The sequence below is a fragment of the Sorex fumeus genome, unplaced genomic scaffold, assembly GCF_029834395.1.
Source record: "Sorex fumeus unplaced genomic scaffold, SorFum_2.1 ptg000128l, whole genome shotgun sequence".
NCBI lineage: Eukaryota > Metazoa > Chordata > Mammalia > Eulipotyphla > Soricidae > Sorex > Sorex fumeus.
Genome location: NW_026606185.1, coordinates 29,509,384 through 29,521,991, shown reverse-complemented (window position 1 = coordinate 29,521,991; position 12,608 = coordinate 29,509,384). Strand labels below are relative to the sequence as shown.

The 12,608-nt window shown below is 43.9% G+C and overlaps 1 protein-coding gene across 1 annotated transcript in view; it reads right to left on the bottom strand.

Annotated features, from left to right (window-relative positions):
• The window catches only part of TAF4B (TATA-box binding protein associated factor 4b), a 121,363-nt gene extending 112,208 nt beyond the window's left edge, over positions 1-9,155 (bottom strand). The window contains exon 1 of the mRNA XM_056137900.1: positions 8,582-9,155. Within this exon, the coding sequence (XP_055993875.1) occupies positions 8,582-8,921 (340 nt within the window). The 5' untranslated portion in view covers positions 8,922-9,155. The remainder of the gene's footprint in view (positions 1-8,581) is intronic.
• Between the last annotated feature and the right edge of the window lie 3,453 nt (positions 9,156-12,608).

Below are 12,608 nucleotides of genomic sequence, written 5' to 3'. Positions count from 1 at the left end.
TTTCTCTGATAGTATCTGTTACAGCTTCATTTTTTTTCTTTGTTGTTGTTGTTTTGTTTTGGGGTCAAAATCAATGCTCTGAGTTTACTTCTGGTTCTGTGCTCAGGACTCACTCCTGACAGTGCTTCCAGAACCAACAACATGTGATGCCAGAGATTAAACTGGAGTTGGCTGTGTGGAAAACAAATGCTTAAACCCTTGTTCTAGCTCTCCATAATTTTAGCTTTTTATTTCACTTAATTCTAAATCCTGTATGTTGAGTCCAGATTTCAGCTAGCAGAATATACAGCTGTTTACTAGTGAGAATGAGATACTTTGAAATGCAAAGGACAGTATTAATCATTATATTGTATATCAAGATCTTTGCAAACTAGAATATGTGATTATTTTTGCATGTCTAAAGTTAGATGAAAGCAAAAACAAATAGCACAGTGCAAAATAAGCAGAAAAATAAATCCTCCTTACTTCTGCCTTGGGCTGGAGCGATAGCACAGTGGTAGGGCATTTGCCTTGCACACGGCCGACTCGGCTGACCTGGATTCGATTCCTCTGCCCCTCTTGGAGAGCCCGGCAAGCTACTGAGAGTATCTGGCCCACACAGCAAAGGCTGGCAAGCTACCTGTGACATATTCGATATGCCAAACACAGTAACAACAAGTCTCACAATGGAGACATTACTGGGCCCACTCGAGCAAATCGATGAACAATGGGAGGACAGTGCTACAGTGCTACACAATTATTAAAGAGAATCTACTAAAATACATTTTACAGCAAAACTTCGGTGACATTCACATCTAAACCAAGAGGCCATTCACTCCCTCTCTTTTCTCTGTTCAGCATAAGCTCCACTACAGGCAGTGAAGTGTATTCAACACAAAAGCCTCCTCTCCTAAGAAGCCAGTTGAAAAATATATCTTCCTGGGATGTGCTGGCCACCAGGATCTCATCTCTCCCAACCCAAGCTATAGACTGCAGAGGGCAAATTTGAGCCTAATTTCAAAGACAATTCAGACTTCTATTCATAAGGAAAAAAATTCTACCTCAGAAATGGCACACTGCGCCTCACTCTCACAGCTCTTACATAAAATGAAAATTCCAAGCTGGGAATTCCAGACCCTATTAACCATGACCAGTACACTATTCCTAAAACAGGGACTATCTTTCACAACATACCACAATCCTGGTCCCAGCTCTGATATATCCCTAGAAGAACTAATGTTATTTCAAGGCTCGGGGTGGTCTAAAATACAAAGGGAAAATTAAAAGAAAACTGGTAAATTTCATGATAGATAAAGCTAAGTCATGTATCGAGTTTACTAGGATAAAAAGACAAGGAGAAAAGAAGGGGCTTCTTGGGGTTAGATAAATCTCAAACAATTATCTCAAAAAAAAAACCCCAAAAGGAACCAAAACTTAACTAGAGGTTGGGGGTAGAGGGGGTGGCACACCCCTGGTGGCACTAGGGACCATACCTGGTACCAGGACTTGAATCAGAGTCATACCCATGCCTCTCAGGCCAGGTATACAGTTAAAAAAAAAATCAAGAACTTATACTACTCTTGCAAGCAGACATTAAAATGAAACTCAATGACTATTACATATACAAAACCTTAGATGACTCCACACAAAAAAGAAAAACCCTTAGAAATAATAAAATTTAAAGTTACAAAAACTAATAAACAGAGGCCAGAACTATGGTACAGCAGGTACGGCACTGCCTTGCACAAGGCGGACCCAGGTTCAATTCCCAGCATCCCATAAGGTCCCCCAAACACCTCCAGGTGTGATTCCTGAGAGCTGACCAGATGTCAGAACTGAGAGAAACCAGGTAGCACAAAAACAAAAACAAAACAGAACAACAGTAAACATAAATCTGCAAACATGCAACCTATATGAAAATAAGTAAAAAATCTATATACAAAAAAATTAGCAGAAAAAGAAATTATTTAAATATTATGAGTTCATCAAAAGAATATCTAGGAATAAACAAGGAAATGAAGGATGGAAACATTAAAAACTATGACACTGTTGAAAGAAATTGAAGAAGTCATAAGGAAATGCAACAGACATTTCAAAGTTAAGAACTGGGAAAATCACAAATATGAGGCAGAAGACACAGTACAGGGGACATGAAAGTTTCATGCAGCCAACCCCAATTCAACCCCAACACTGCATACAGTCCCCCAAGCATCACTTGGAGTAGTCCCTGAGCACATACCCAGGAATGGACTCTGAGCACTACCAGGTTTAGTCCCAAACTTGACCTGTCTTAAATAAACTGTACTACAAAGTGACAGTGATCATAATCAAATGGTTTTAGAATTAAAACAGAGACCAGTGAAATGGAAAACCAAGAAATAAAACAACACAAACACAGGACAGCTAAGTTGTGATAAAGAGGTCAAAACCATACCACTGACAAAGGAGAGTATCTACAATAAATAGCAATGGGAGAACTGGGCAGTTAGATGTAAAAGCATGACTCTACCCACTATCTTCCATAATGACTAAAATTAATTCAAAATGGATTAAACATAATTAAGACCTGAAGCCATAAAATACACACTAGAAACCTTAGGTGATAATCTTTTTGGCATAGTCTCTATGAATTTACCTCCAAAAGCAAGAAAAACAAAATAAAAACAAAGTGGATTACATCAAACTATAAAGGTTCTAAACAGCTTAAGTTATCATTGTAAAAGTAAAAAGGCAGGACTGGGGAAGGCCAGCAGTTAGGGGCTGATTGTTAAGTGCCTGGACCCATATTTTGATCCCCAGTACTGCATCTCTAGCCTGTCCCCAGTATGGCTGAAGTTCCTTGAGCTTTGAGACTTCCTACCCACCCCAGTCCCCCAAAAGTCAAAAAAGGTAGCCCATTGATTGGAATATATTGTAGATACACAGTAGCCAAAGGGTTAATATACAAAATAAGGGCCTGAGAAATAATAGTAGATAAGGCACTTACCTTTCATACAGCTGATCTTTTCAATCCCTTGCACCCCCAATAAGGTTCCCTGAGTGTACCAGGAGTGATCCCTGAGTACAGAGCAGGTGCAGCACCCAAATTGCAAGAAAGTAAATAAATTCATAAAACTCAATAATAACAAAATTACCAGATTACAAAATAAAAAGAGGATCTGAAGATAGTTTCCCAAAGAAATACAGTTGGCCAACAGGCACATAAAATGTTCTATATATTGAAACAGTAAGAGAATAAATCAAACCCATGAGATTTCACCTCTCACTGGTTCTATTATCAAAAAGCCAAGAAACAATTACTGTTGTTGAGACTGGAGAGAGAGTAAAGGGGCAAAGCACATGCTTTGTATATGAGGCCTGGATTCCAATAGTGTGGCCCACTGAGCACTGCTGGGAGTGACCAGAGCATGAGCCTGGAGGCAGCTTGAAGCACAGAATCAAGAGTAGCCCCTACACACTTCAGGTATGGCCCCAAAACTTCTTAAAAAAAAAAAAAAGACCCATAGTAAGTGGAGCGACAGCACAGCGGTAGGGCGTTCGCTTTACAAGCGGCCAACATGGCCGACCCGAGTTTGATTCCTCCGCCCCTCTTGGAGAGCCCGGCAAGCCACCGAGAGTATTTGATATGCCAAACACAGTAACAACAAAGTCTCCAATGGAGACTGGGCCCAATGTTACTGGGCCCGCTCGAGCAAATCGACGATCAACGGGAGGGCCTTACTAGTAAGTGTTGATGAAATGTAGAGAAGAAGGAACCCTCCCTCACTACTGGTAGGAATATAAATAAAATAAATGTAAATTGTTGCTGTCACTATGGAAAATAAGGAGGTTCCTCAACAAATGAAAAATAGAACACTTGATCCAATAATCCTATTCCTGGGTATTTCCCCCACAACTATGAAAATACTAGTTGAAACATACATGCACCACCCCTATGTTTCTTGGTAATAGTCAAGATACAGAAACAACCCAAGTGTCTGAGAACAGATAAACAAATGCAACAATACTGAGCTTGAGCAATAGTACACCAGACAGGGTATTTACCTTGCACACAGTCAACCTGGATTCAATTCTAACATCTCATATGTCCCCCAAGCCTTCCAGGAGTGATTCCTGAGTACAGAGCCATTTTCCGGGCATGGCCCAAATAACAACCCCCATCGAACCCCTGCGAAAATGCAGTAATAGATGTATAATGGAATACTATTCAGCCACAAGGGGTGGGGGGAGGAATAAAGCAAGATCATTTTTTATTCTAACTTATTTAGAAAGATCAAGGAAAGAAAAAGAGAGAAGTATGTGTTCAAGAGAGAATACAGGCATCTCCAGGGTGGAAATAAAGAAACAGAGACAAGCAAGTGAAATACCTGTTCAAGGGAAAACAGGGGCTTGAAGAGCAAGCCTCAGTTACAATTTTAGAAAACAAAGTGGGGGGGGGGGGTTTGAGAAATAGCTGAAATGGATAGAGTGTATACTTTGTACTCTATGCACTAAATGTGAAAGGCTGGGTTCATCCCTACCTTCACAGGGCCCCTTGAGAGCATTACCAGGAAGGAACCCTGAGCATGGTCAAGTGGGACCCAAATACTAAACTAAAATTATGGACTGACAGTTACTGAGGTGAGAAACTACACCTGAAACTAAAACTATCTCAATTTTTTTGTTTGAAAAAATAGACTAGACATACCTAGTGGTGCTGAGGGGCTACTCCCCACTTTGGACTCAAGTGTTGCTGCATACCTGCAGGGGGTATACAGTACTAGGGATCAACCCAGGTTTCCCACATGCAAAACATACACTCAACCCTTTTTTAACTATCTTTCTGGTTCTATGTTACCTCAATTTAATAGCAAAACAAAATTCAACACATGATGAGTAATGACTCCTGGAATCCCCTATAAACTGAAACTCTATTGTGCCTAAACTCCATATACCATTGTTATGGATGCTTTCAAATACTTAAGTGCCTTCTCTGAGTCAACCAATCTTACTAAGCCCTGGGATTAATAAAGTCTGCCAGAGTCTTACCTTGTAAAACTAGTGATCAAAATGGAGCAGTCTGGGCTGAAAAAAGCTCAACAGGGTGAGCTTATACTTTGCATACCAGAGGCCCAAGTTCTATCCTTGACATCACATCACACCACAAGGAGTGACACTCTATCCTGTCCCCAGCACTGAGCCAGGAGCAGCCCTGAGAACCACTGAGTACGGCCCAAAAACAAAACAAAAATGAACACTCTGAGAACTAAGATGGTTTAGTTATAAAATTGGGAATAAGCAACAGAAGTACCTAACCTATCCTTGAGAAAGAACAGCATGAAAGGTCTGCCAGCACTTTTTCCCAAGGCATGATTATCCAAAGATCAGCATTATTGACAATCTCCTACACTGCTATTGATACTCGCCATCTTTAAAATCCAAACCGCTTACAGCATATGGTAAACACTGGGGGGAAAAAATAGCCTCTCATTTCATAGAGCGACATAAAAGCTAATGATTAGGTACTGCCATTTTTATAAGGGCTGGGCTTGGAAACAAGGGGCTGATTGAGGAATTTGGGAAAGATACAAATTCTATACATGAAGGAATTAATGAAAAAGAACATCAAATATTTCACTTTGACAAACTTCTGTATAGCATGACCATTAAAAGAACTTAGCAGATTCTTTTATGACATGAAAGAAACCAAATCCTTGCTCAAATAAATGACAGAAGAGACAATGAATATCAAAAGAAAAGGGAAAAAAAAAAGAGCAAACCATGGTCTGCCTCAAATTTCCACATCTATAAAAACAGAAAACAGGGCTGCAGCAATAGTACAATAGATAGGGTGTTCACCTTGCACAAGACCCAGGTTTGATCCCCGGCATCCCGTATAGTTCCCAAGCCTGCAATAAATGATCAATGAGCAGAGTCAGTAGTAAGCTCTGAGCACTGCAGGAGTGGCCCCAAAACCAAGAGAGCAAATGAGCAAGAAAAAGAGAGAGAGAGAGGGGAAGGGAGGGAGGGAGAGGGAGAGAGGGTGAGGAGAGAAAAATCAAAGCAATTACTCAACATAAAAATAACTTCAGGGCTGGAGCAATAGTACAGCAGGTAGGGCACTGCCTTATATGCTACCAATCAGGGTTCCATCCCTGGCATCCCATATGGTACCAAAGTTGCCAGGAGTGATCCCTGAATGCAGAACCAGGAGTAGCCCTGAGTTCCACCAGGTGTGGCCTCAAAACAAAAATAAATCAATAAAATTTTAAAAAATAATTTCAGAGCTTAACTATAGTTTCTTCCATTCTCTCACAATGCTTTCCCTTATTTCCAGGCCCTTTTCTCTAGAAAAAGTTCTCTAGAAAAACATATAACCCATAGCCCTTCTCGGTAGAAAAACCTGTGGTACATGAAATAGTTTTTTTAATTAAGGAAATTTTTGTTTGGTTTTTGGACCACATTCAGTGTTGCTCAGGACTTACTCCTATTTCTGTACTCAAGGATCATTCCTAGCAGGTTCAAGGAACCATGGGGTACCAGGAATTAAACCCAGGTGGGCAGCGTGCAAGGCAGGCACCTGATCCTCTGTACTATCACTCATCACTCTGGCCCTTCATTAAGATATTTATTAAGCAAAAAGAAAATCACTTAAGTTATTCATCAATGGAGCTGGAGAAAGGCGTTAAGGCACTTACCATGCCTGCTGACAAACTAGGGTACTGCCAGATGTGACCCTGGAGCACCACTGAATATGGTACCAACACCCCCCCCCTCCAATGAAAAAACTTTTCTTGAATTAAATATTCATAGCCTTGAAAAAGGGAGAGCTGATTTCTATACAATTTAAGTATCCCTGTATAATCAACTGCTAATCTTTAGTATACAAAGGAAATGGCAAAAAGCTCATAACCTTTTAAATTTTTATTTAGTTTTTTTTTATTTTGGGACCACATCACGCAGTGTTCTGGGCTTACTCCTGACTCAACGCTTAGAGATCACTCCTAGAGGGTGGAAAACCATAAGGGGTGGGCCACATGCAAGGCAAACTCCCAATCAGTTGTACTATCTGTGGCACTGGCATCACCTTCCTTTAAAAAGTCACTTTAATCAGTGTTTCTATTCAGTCCTCCAATAACTGAGCATCCTTCCAGCAATAAAAGCACACGTGTTAGTATGTTCTTCAGCCACCCATCAGCAGAAATTGCCAGAACACCCTCAAAGCATCTTCCCCACGATCTCTACAATTCCTGAAGGCAACTGTCACCGTCAGTCTTTTTTGGAGGAGTTTCTCCATCACAAGCAGTATAAAACTTGGTGCGGCTGAGGCAAGTTTCAGTTTCGGTTCCCTGACATATAAAATGAAAGATCAGGTTCTAAAAGTCTTAGCATTCTATGAGGTCTACTGCACGAAATTAAGAATGGGTAAGTATCCTGCTGTGGTTAAGAAAAGGCCTGAATTCAAATCCCTCTGACACCTCGGTGGGCCCAGCATTGAGCAAATCACCTTAGGCACATTCTTTTTGTTTTTGCTCTTAACCGATCCATTATAACCATTGAAAAAAAAAAAAAGATTTAAACTGTATTACAAAGTACCCAGTTCCGCCTCCGCTGGGTTTTCACTCTCCACTGCTTGCAGCTTTTCTAGTAACAGACTTTTAAAAACTTTCTAAAACACTTCACTCGACTTGCCTAGAATTTCCTAGTAAACAAATTGGGGGTGCGCTCATTTCATTCAAACACCTTCAAAACTACTTCCCAAGCACGTATGCCGAATGACAATTTAAAACGGGCTGCGAGCCTGTACACGGAAACGATCATCAAGCAAAACCCTGTGGAAATCACAGCGAACCGCCCCAACAGAGCAAACCCGGGGTTTGCTCTACCAAGCTGCCGCCTCCCCCCCCCCCACCCGCCCCCCACGCAGCTGTAGCAATTCACTCATTCCCTTTCAAAGCTAACCATCAATTCTCGGGCTCCCATCAATTTGCCACGCCAGCACGAGCACCCAGCGCGGGATTCTCCTCAGTGAAAGTGACCGTGCCCGCGTGGGCGCCCTCGCGCAGATGGTCCGGGCAGCCAGCAGCATCCCCTCCCGGCCCGAGAGCTGCCAACTTTTTTCGGTTCTCTCTCAGGGAAGCTTCTTCCTGAGAGAAAACCTCTGAAACAAACACAATCGTCGTGTGTGTGTGTGTGTGTGTGTGTGTGTGTGTGTGTGTCCTCCCCCCCCCCCCCGCCCTCCAGTCATTAATTAACCGTGTGGGTGTTTATACATCAGTCCGTTCTCCGCGTAAAACCGAGCGTTTCCCAACCTCCCGTTTTCCCCCCACCTAGGGGGCCAGTACCTCCTAGGATCTCCAGCGCACGGTGGTCGCTGAGGGCGGGGAGGGGAAGGAGATTCCTTGCTTAACCATTAAAAAAAAAAAAAAAATGGAAGGACAGTAGGCGATTTGTGACCCAAAGCGAGCGACCAAGGAACGGCGGCTCCGAAGCTCGATTCCGCAGTCAAGTTTCTGACGGGCCTTCTCGGCTCCGGGGTGCTGCTGGTGGGGGGGTGGGGGGTGGGCAGAGCCGCGGCCGCCGAGGGCTCGTCCAGAGAAGCCCCGAGAGGCGAGCAACGTACCTGGAGGAAGCTGCAAACTAGCAGGCAACTGGATTGTGGTGTTGGGGGCTTTCACGGTGACTATCTGAGGAGCGGGGAGCCCGGGGCTACTGCCCAGTTTAGGAAGAGCACTGCCCGGCGCCACTTGGGTCACCATGGTCCCCACGGGGGCCCGCAGGGGCTGCGAGGGCGCGGGCTCGGCGCAGACACTCGCGGGGGCCTTAGTCACGGCGCCCAGGGCCACGGCGGCGCCCTCCACCCGGACGGGCAGCGGGCCGGCGGGGGCCCGGCTCACGGTCCCCGAGGCGCTCGCGACGGCCGGGGCAGCGGCACCGGCCGGTTCCGGGAGGCCCGCGGGCATCCCCCCGGGCGATTCAGGGGCAGCGGCGGGGCTGCCGAGCGCGGTGCAGAGGCGAGGGGAGACTTGGCAACCGGCAGCCGACTCCAGGGCCGGTCCAGCTCCACAGCATCGCGAGGGAGGGACGCGCGGGGGCCGCCAACACACAAGTCTGGGACCAGCGCAGGACCGTCCTCCAACCCGCGCCGGCTTCAACACCTGACCCGCCCCGCTCGCCGCTTTTTTTTTTTTCCTCAGGGGGCGCTCACACGTGCGCTGCCTCAGCGCGTCGCCTCAGCCGCGGGTCCCGCTGCAACGGCAGAGCTCTCAGCGGCGCGGCCCCCGGGAGGGCGTCCCTACGGCTCCCCGCTCCCTGTCTGAACTCGCCGCGATTTCCCCCGCCAGAAATTTGAAAACTCCAAAGCCCGAGCGCCCCGAAGCCCCTCTACACGCGCTCCGCACGTCCCCGCCGCGCGGGCACGACAGCCATGTTTATATAGCCACGCGGAGGCCTCGCGCACGCGCACACGGCCTCGCCGACGCCCCGGGCTTTCCCCGAAATACCGGCGCGTGATTGGTCCTCCAGCACGAATCGCGCTCGTGACGTCACCGGGGACGCCTCCAGAGGGCGTTAGAACCTTCCCCGGAATCGCGAGAGAGGTGGGGCAAGTTGCCAAAAGACCACAACCACGTGGGAGGGGCAAAAAGCCGGTAGAGATTTGCGGCGGGCGCATTCCTCGCCTTGGGGCATCTGAACTAACTGCCGGTTCCTTGTAAGACCAAAGCTGGGCTTCTGTAGTCCTACAGGAAAGTCGCAGGTGACTGCGGAGAGCCGTCATTTCCTGAGAATTCAAGCATGTTTCTTCGGTGTTATTTTTGTAGATTTTACTCTAAAAGCATCACAACGGCGAGATCACCGTTGACACTGACAATGTTAAATCTTTAGATCCAATGTATCATTTTGTAATCCGTGAAATGTGTCAGTTTAGCTACCGTGTTAGAGTTGAACTGTCCCGAAGGAATTTTTTTTTTTCTTCGTAGGTTCTGTAATGAATTTATCTACATCTAATTTTACTTAAATTCTGTTTATCTCCTTGAAAACTGGCACATCTTTTTTATTTGTGCATCTTCAGATTCTAGCACATTCTAGCACATTCTCAAGTGCTGTCCAAGAATTTATTTTAAATAAGTCAAAAGTGTTCACTAATAGAATCAATGTGGAAAGACTGACTCCCTTGGAGATCTAGTCATAGAAGGTTGCTTATTTTATTTTTAAGGTTCCTTAAAAATTGAATCACTGAGGTTAATTTTAAAGTACTGTCATAATATTACAGTTTGTATGAACCCACACTGTGCTGAAATAGGCAGACTATTGTCAGGCAACCTAAAGTTAAGAACTTTACGTTTTCTTCCTTTCTGTAAATTCTAAAGGACAGGAGATAGAGTTCTCTCACATTGGTGCTATAGTTTCCCATGTCTCAATGGACCACAATCCAGAACCCACCTAACCCAAATCAATACTCCCCATTCTAGAAAGACTTGCCCAATCACCCACTTTCTCTAGAAAATTGCTCAAAGCAGGAATTGGAGAGAGGAAATCAAGTTTATTGTATGCTTATCACTAGAATATATTTCTTTGTATCTTTTTTTAAAAAAAAAATTTATTAGTGAATCACCATGAGGTACAGTTAGAAACTTAGGATTTTTCATATTTCAATCACACAATAATCGTTTACCCATCCCTCTACCAGTGCCCATTCTCCTCCGCCAATGTTCCCAATTTCTTTGTATCTTTTATCTTAAGAAATCACCTCATTTTGCTGACTTAAAAATTGTACTAAAAGAATATTATTAGAAGAACAGGAATGTTGCTCAACAGCAAAGCACTTTCCTTGCAATCATGGGTTGGAGCCTGTCTCCGCTGAAAAAAGAAAGAACATTATCCAAATTGATATTCAAACTAAACTGAAATAATATTAAATTCATTTATTTTCAAAGATCCACAAATGTCTGAACCACAGCATATATCCTATACTGTTCCTGGTGAAATAACTTGCACATAATAGTTATTTAAAAATATTTTCCGAGTGAATTCAGTAAAACCATGCAACATTTTTAGAGGTTAGCAGATTATATATTACCTGTTCGTTACCAAACTAGACAAGTTGTTTTTGGTTTTTTCTTCTCTCCACATGGCATAATTCAATAAATACTTGTGGAAGGAAGGCTGAGTTTTCACTCTAAAAACTCTCTTTCAAAACCTCCCGCGTCACTGTCCTCAATTTCTTTTATTTAGATTTATTTAGGTTTGTGAATAACTTGAGTGAACATGAGACTGAAGAGCAAGCACTGAATGACTTTTGGAAGAAACTTTTATGCAATTTTTCCAAATGCTCTTTTCCTGTAGTTTTGCATACATTAAAATTAATCTGGGTTTTGACACAGGAAAGCCTTGCACCACTGACGGTTTTTTCATAAGCTTATCCCTACCACTATTGATGGTCTTTTGAGAATCTCATAGATTCTTCCCTTTTCTGAGGGTGCAACTTTCCTTGGGTGGGGCCTTGAATTTTCACTCTGGTTGGCGCTTCAGTTTCTCCAAAGAACTCAGGATTTGCATGTCAAAGAGATGTGCCTTTCTGCCTTTGGGCTACCTCAGGGCAAGACAATCTCTTCTTAAATTTTATTATTTCTATTAAGTACATTACCAGGGCTGGAGCAATAGCACAGTGGGTCGGGCAATTGCCTTGCATGGCCAATTTGGGTCCAATTCCCAGCATCCCATATGGTCCCCTGAGCACCGCCAGGATTAATTCCTGAGCACAGAGCCAGGAGTAACCCCTGTGCATCGCCAGGTGTGACCCCCCCCCCAAAAAAAAGCAAAACCCAAAAGTACATTACCAGGGTCACCCCTATTTACCTACCTGTAACAGAACTGTCTGGAAGCCTTCAGATTAAGGGCCCCCAAACTGCATCTGGATGTACATGTAGATAGAATGCTATTTGCATTCATGCTCCATTGCCAAGTTGTAGGAATTGAATGAGCCCTTATTTAGCCACAAATCTTAAGACAGTATTTTTTTTGTACATACCTTCATTGGGAAATGCTTGTATTCAGGGAACATTTCATCATTTAATACCATTAGAAACTGATCTGGGTTTGATCCCAGGCACCTGATAGGATTCCCCAAGCCCTACCCGGAGTGATCCCTGAGCTCAGTGCCAGCAATATGTTTGGTACCAGTGGCTGTGATCCCCCCCCCCCCAAAACCCAAAAAGATGTTGAAATTTAAAATTCTCTCCTTTGGGCCAGAGAGGTAAGGTGCCTGCCATAAGTACATCTCAGCACATGGTCTCCAGAGCATGCCTGGGGTCACTCCTGAGCACGCACAAAGCCAGGAATAATAGCCTCTGAGCACCACTGCATGTTTCTCAGATACCCCAAGTCCCCCAAAGGAAAACTTGGTGTTAATGTGACAGAAGTTTCAAGTTAATATGTTCCACTATAAATGATCACACACACACACAAACACACACACACACACACACACACATACACACCCTCTCAAGTATCTTGCCAAACACAGTAAAAAGTCTCACAATGTTACTGGGCCCACTTGAGCAAATCAATGAACAATGGGAGGACAGTGACAGTAATACCATTAAAAATATCAATTATCACAACTGAAACTAGAGACTTTGTTGGTTTGG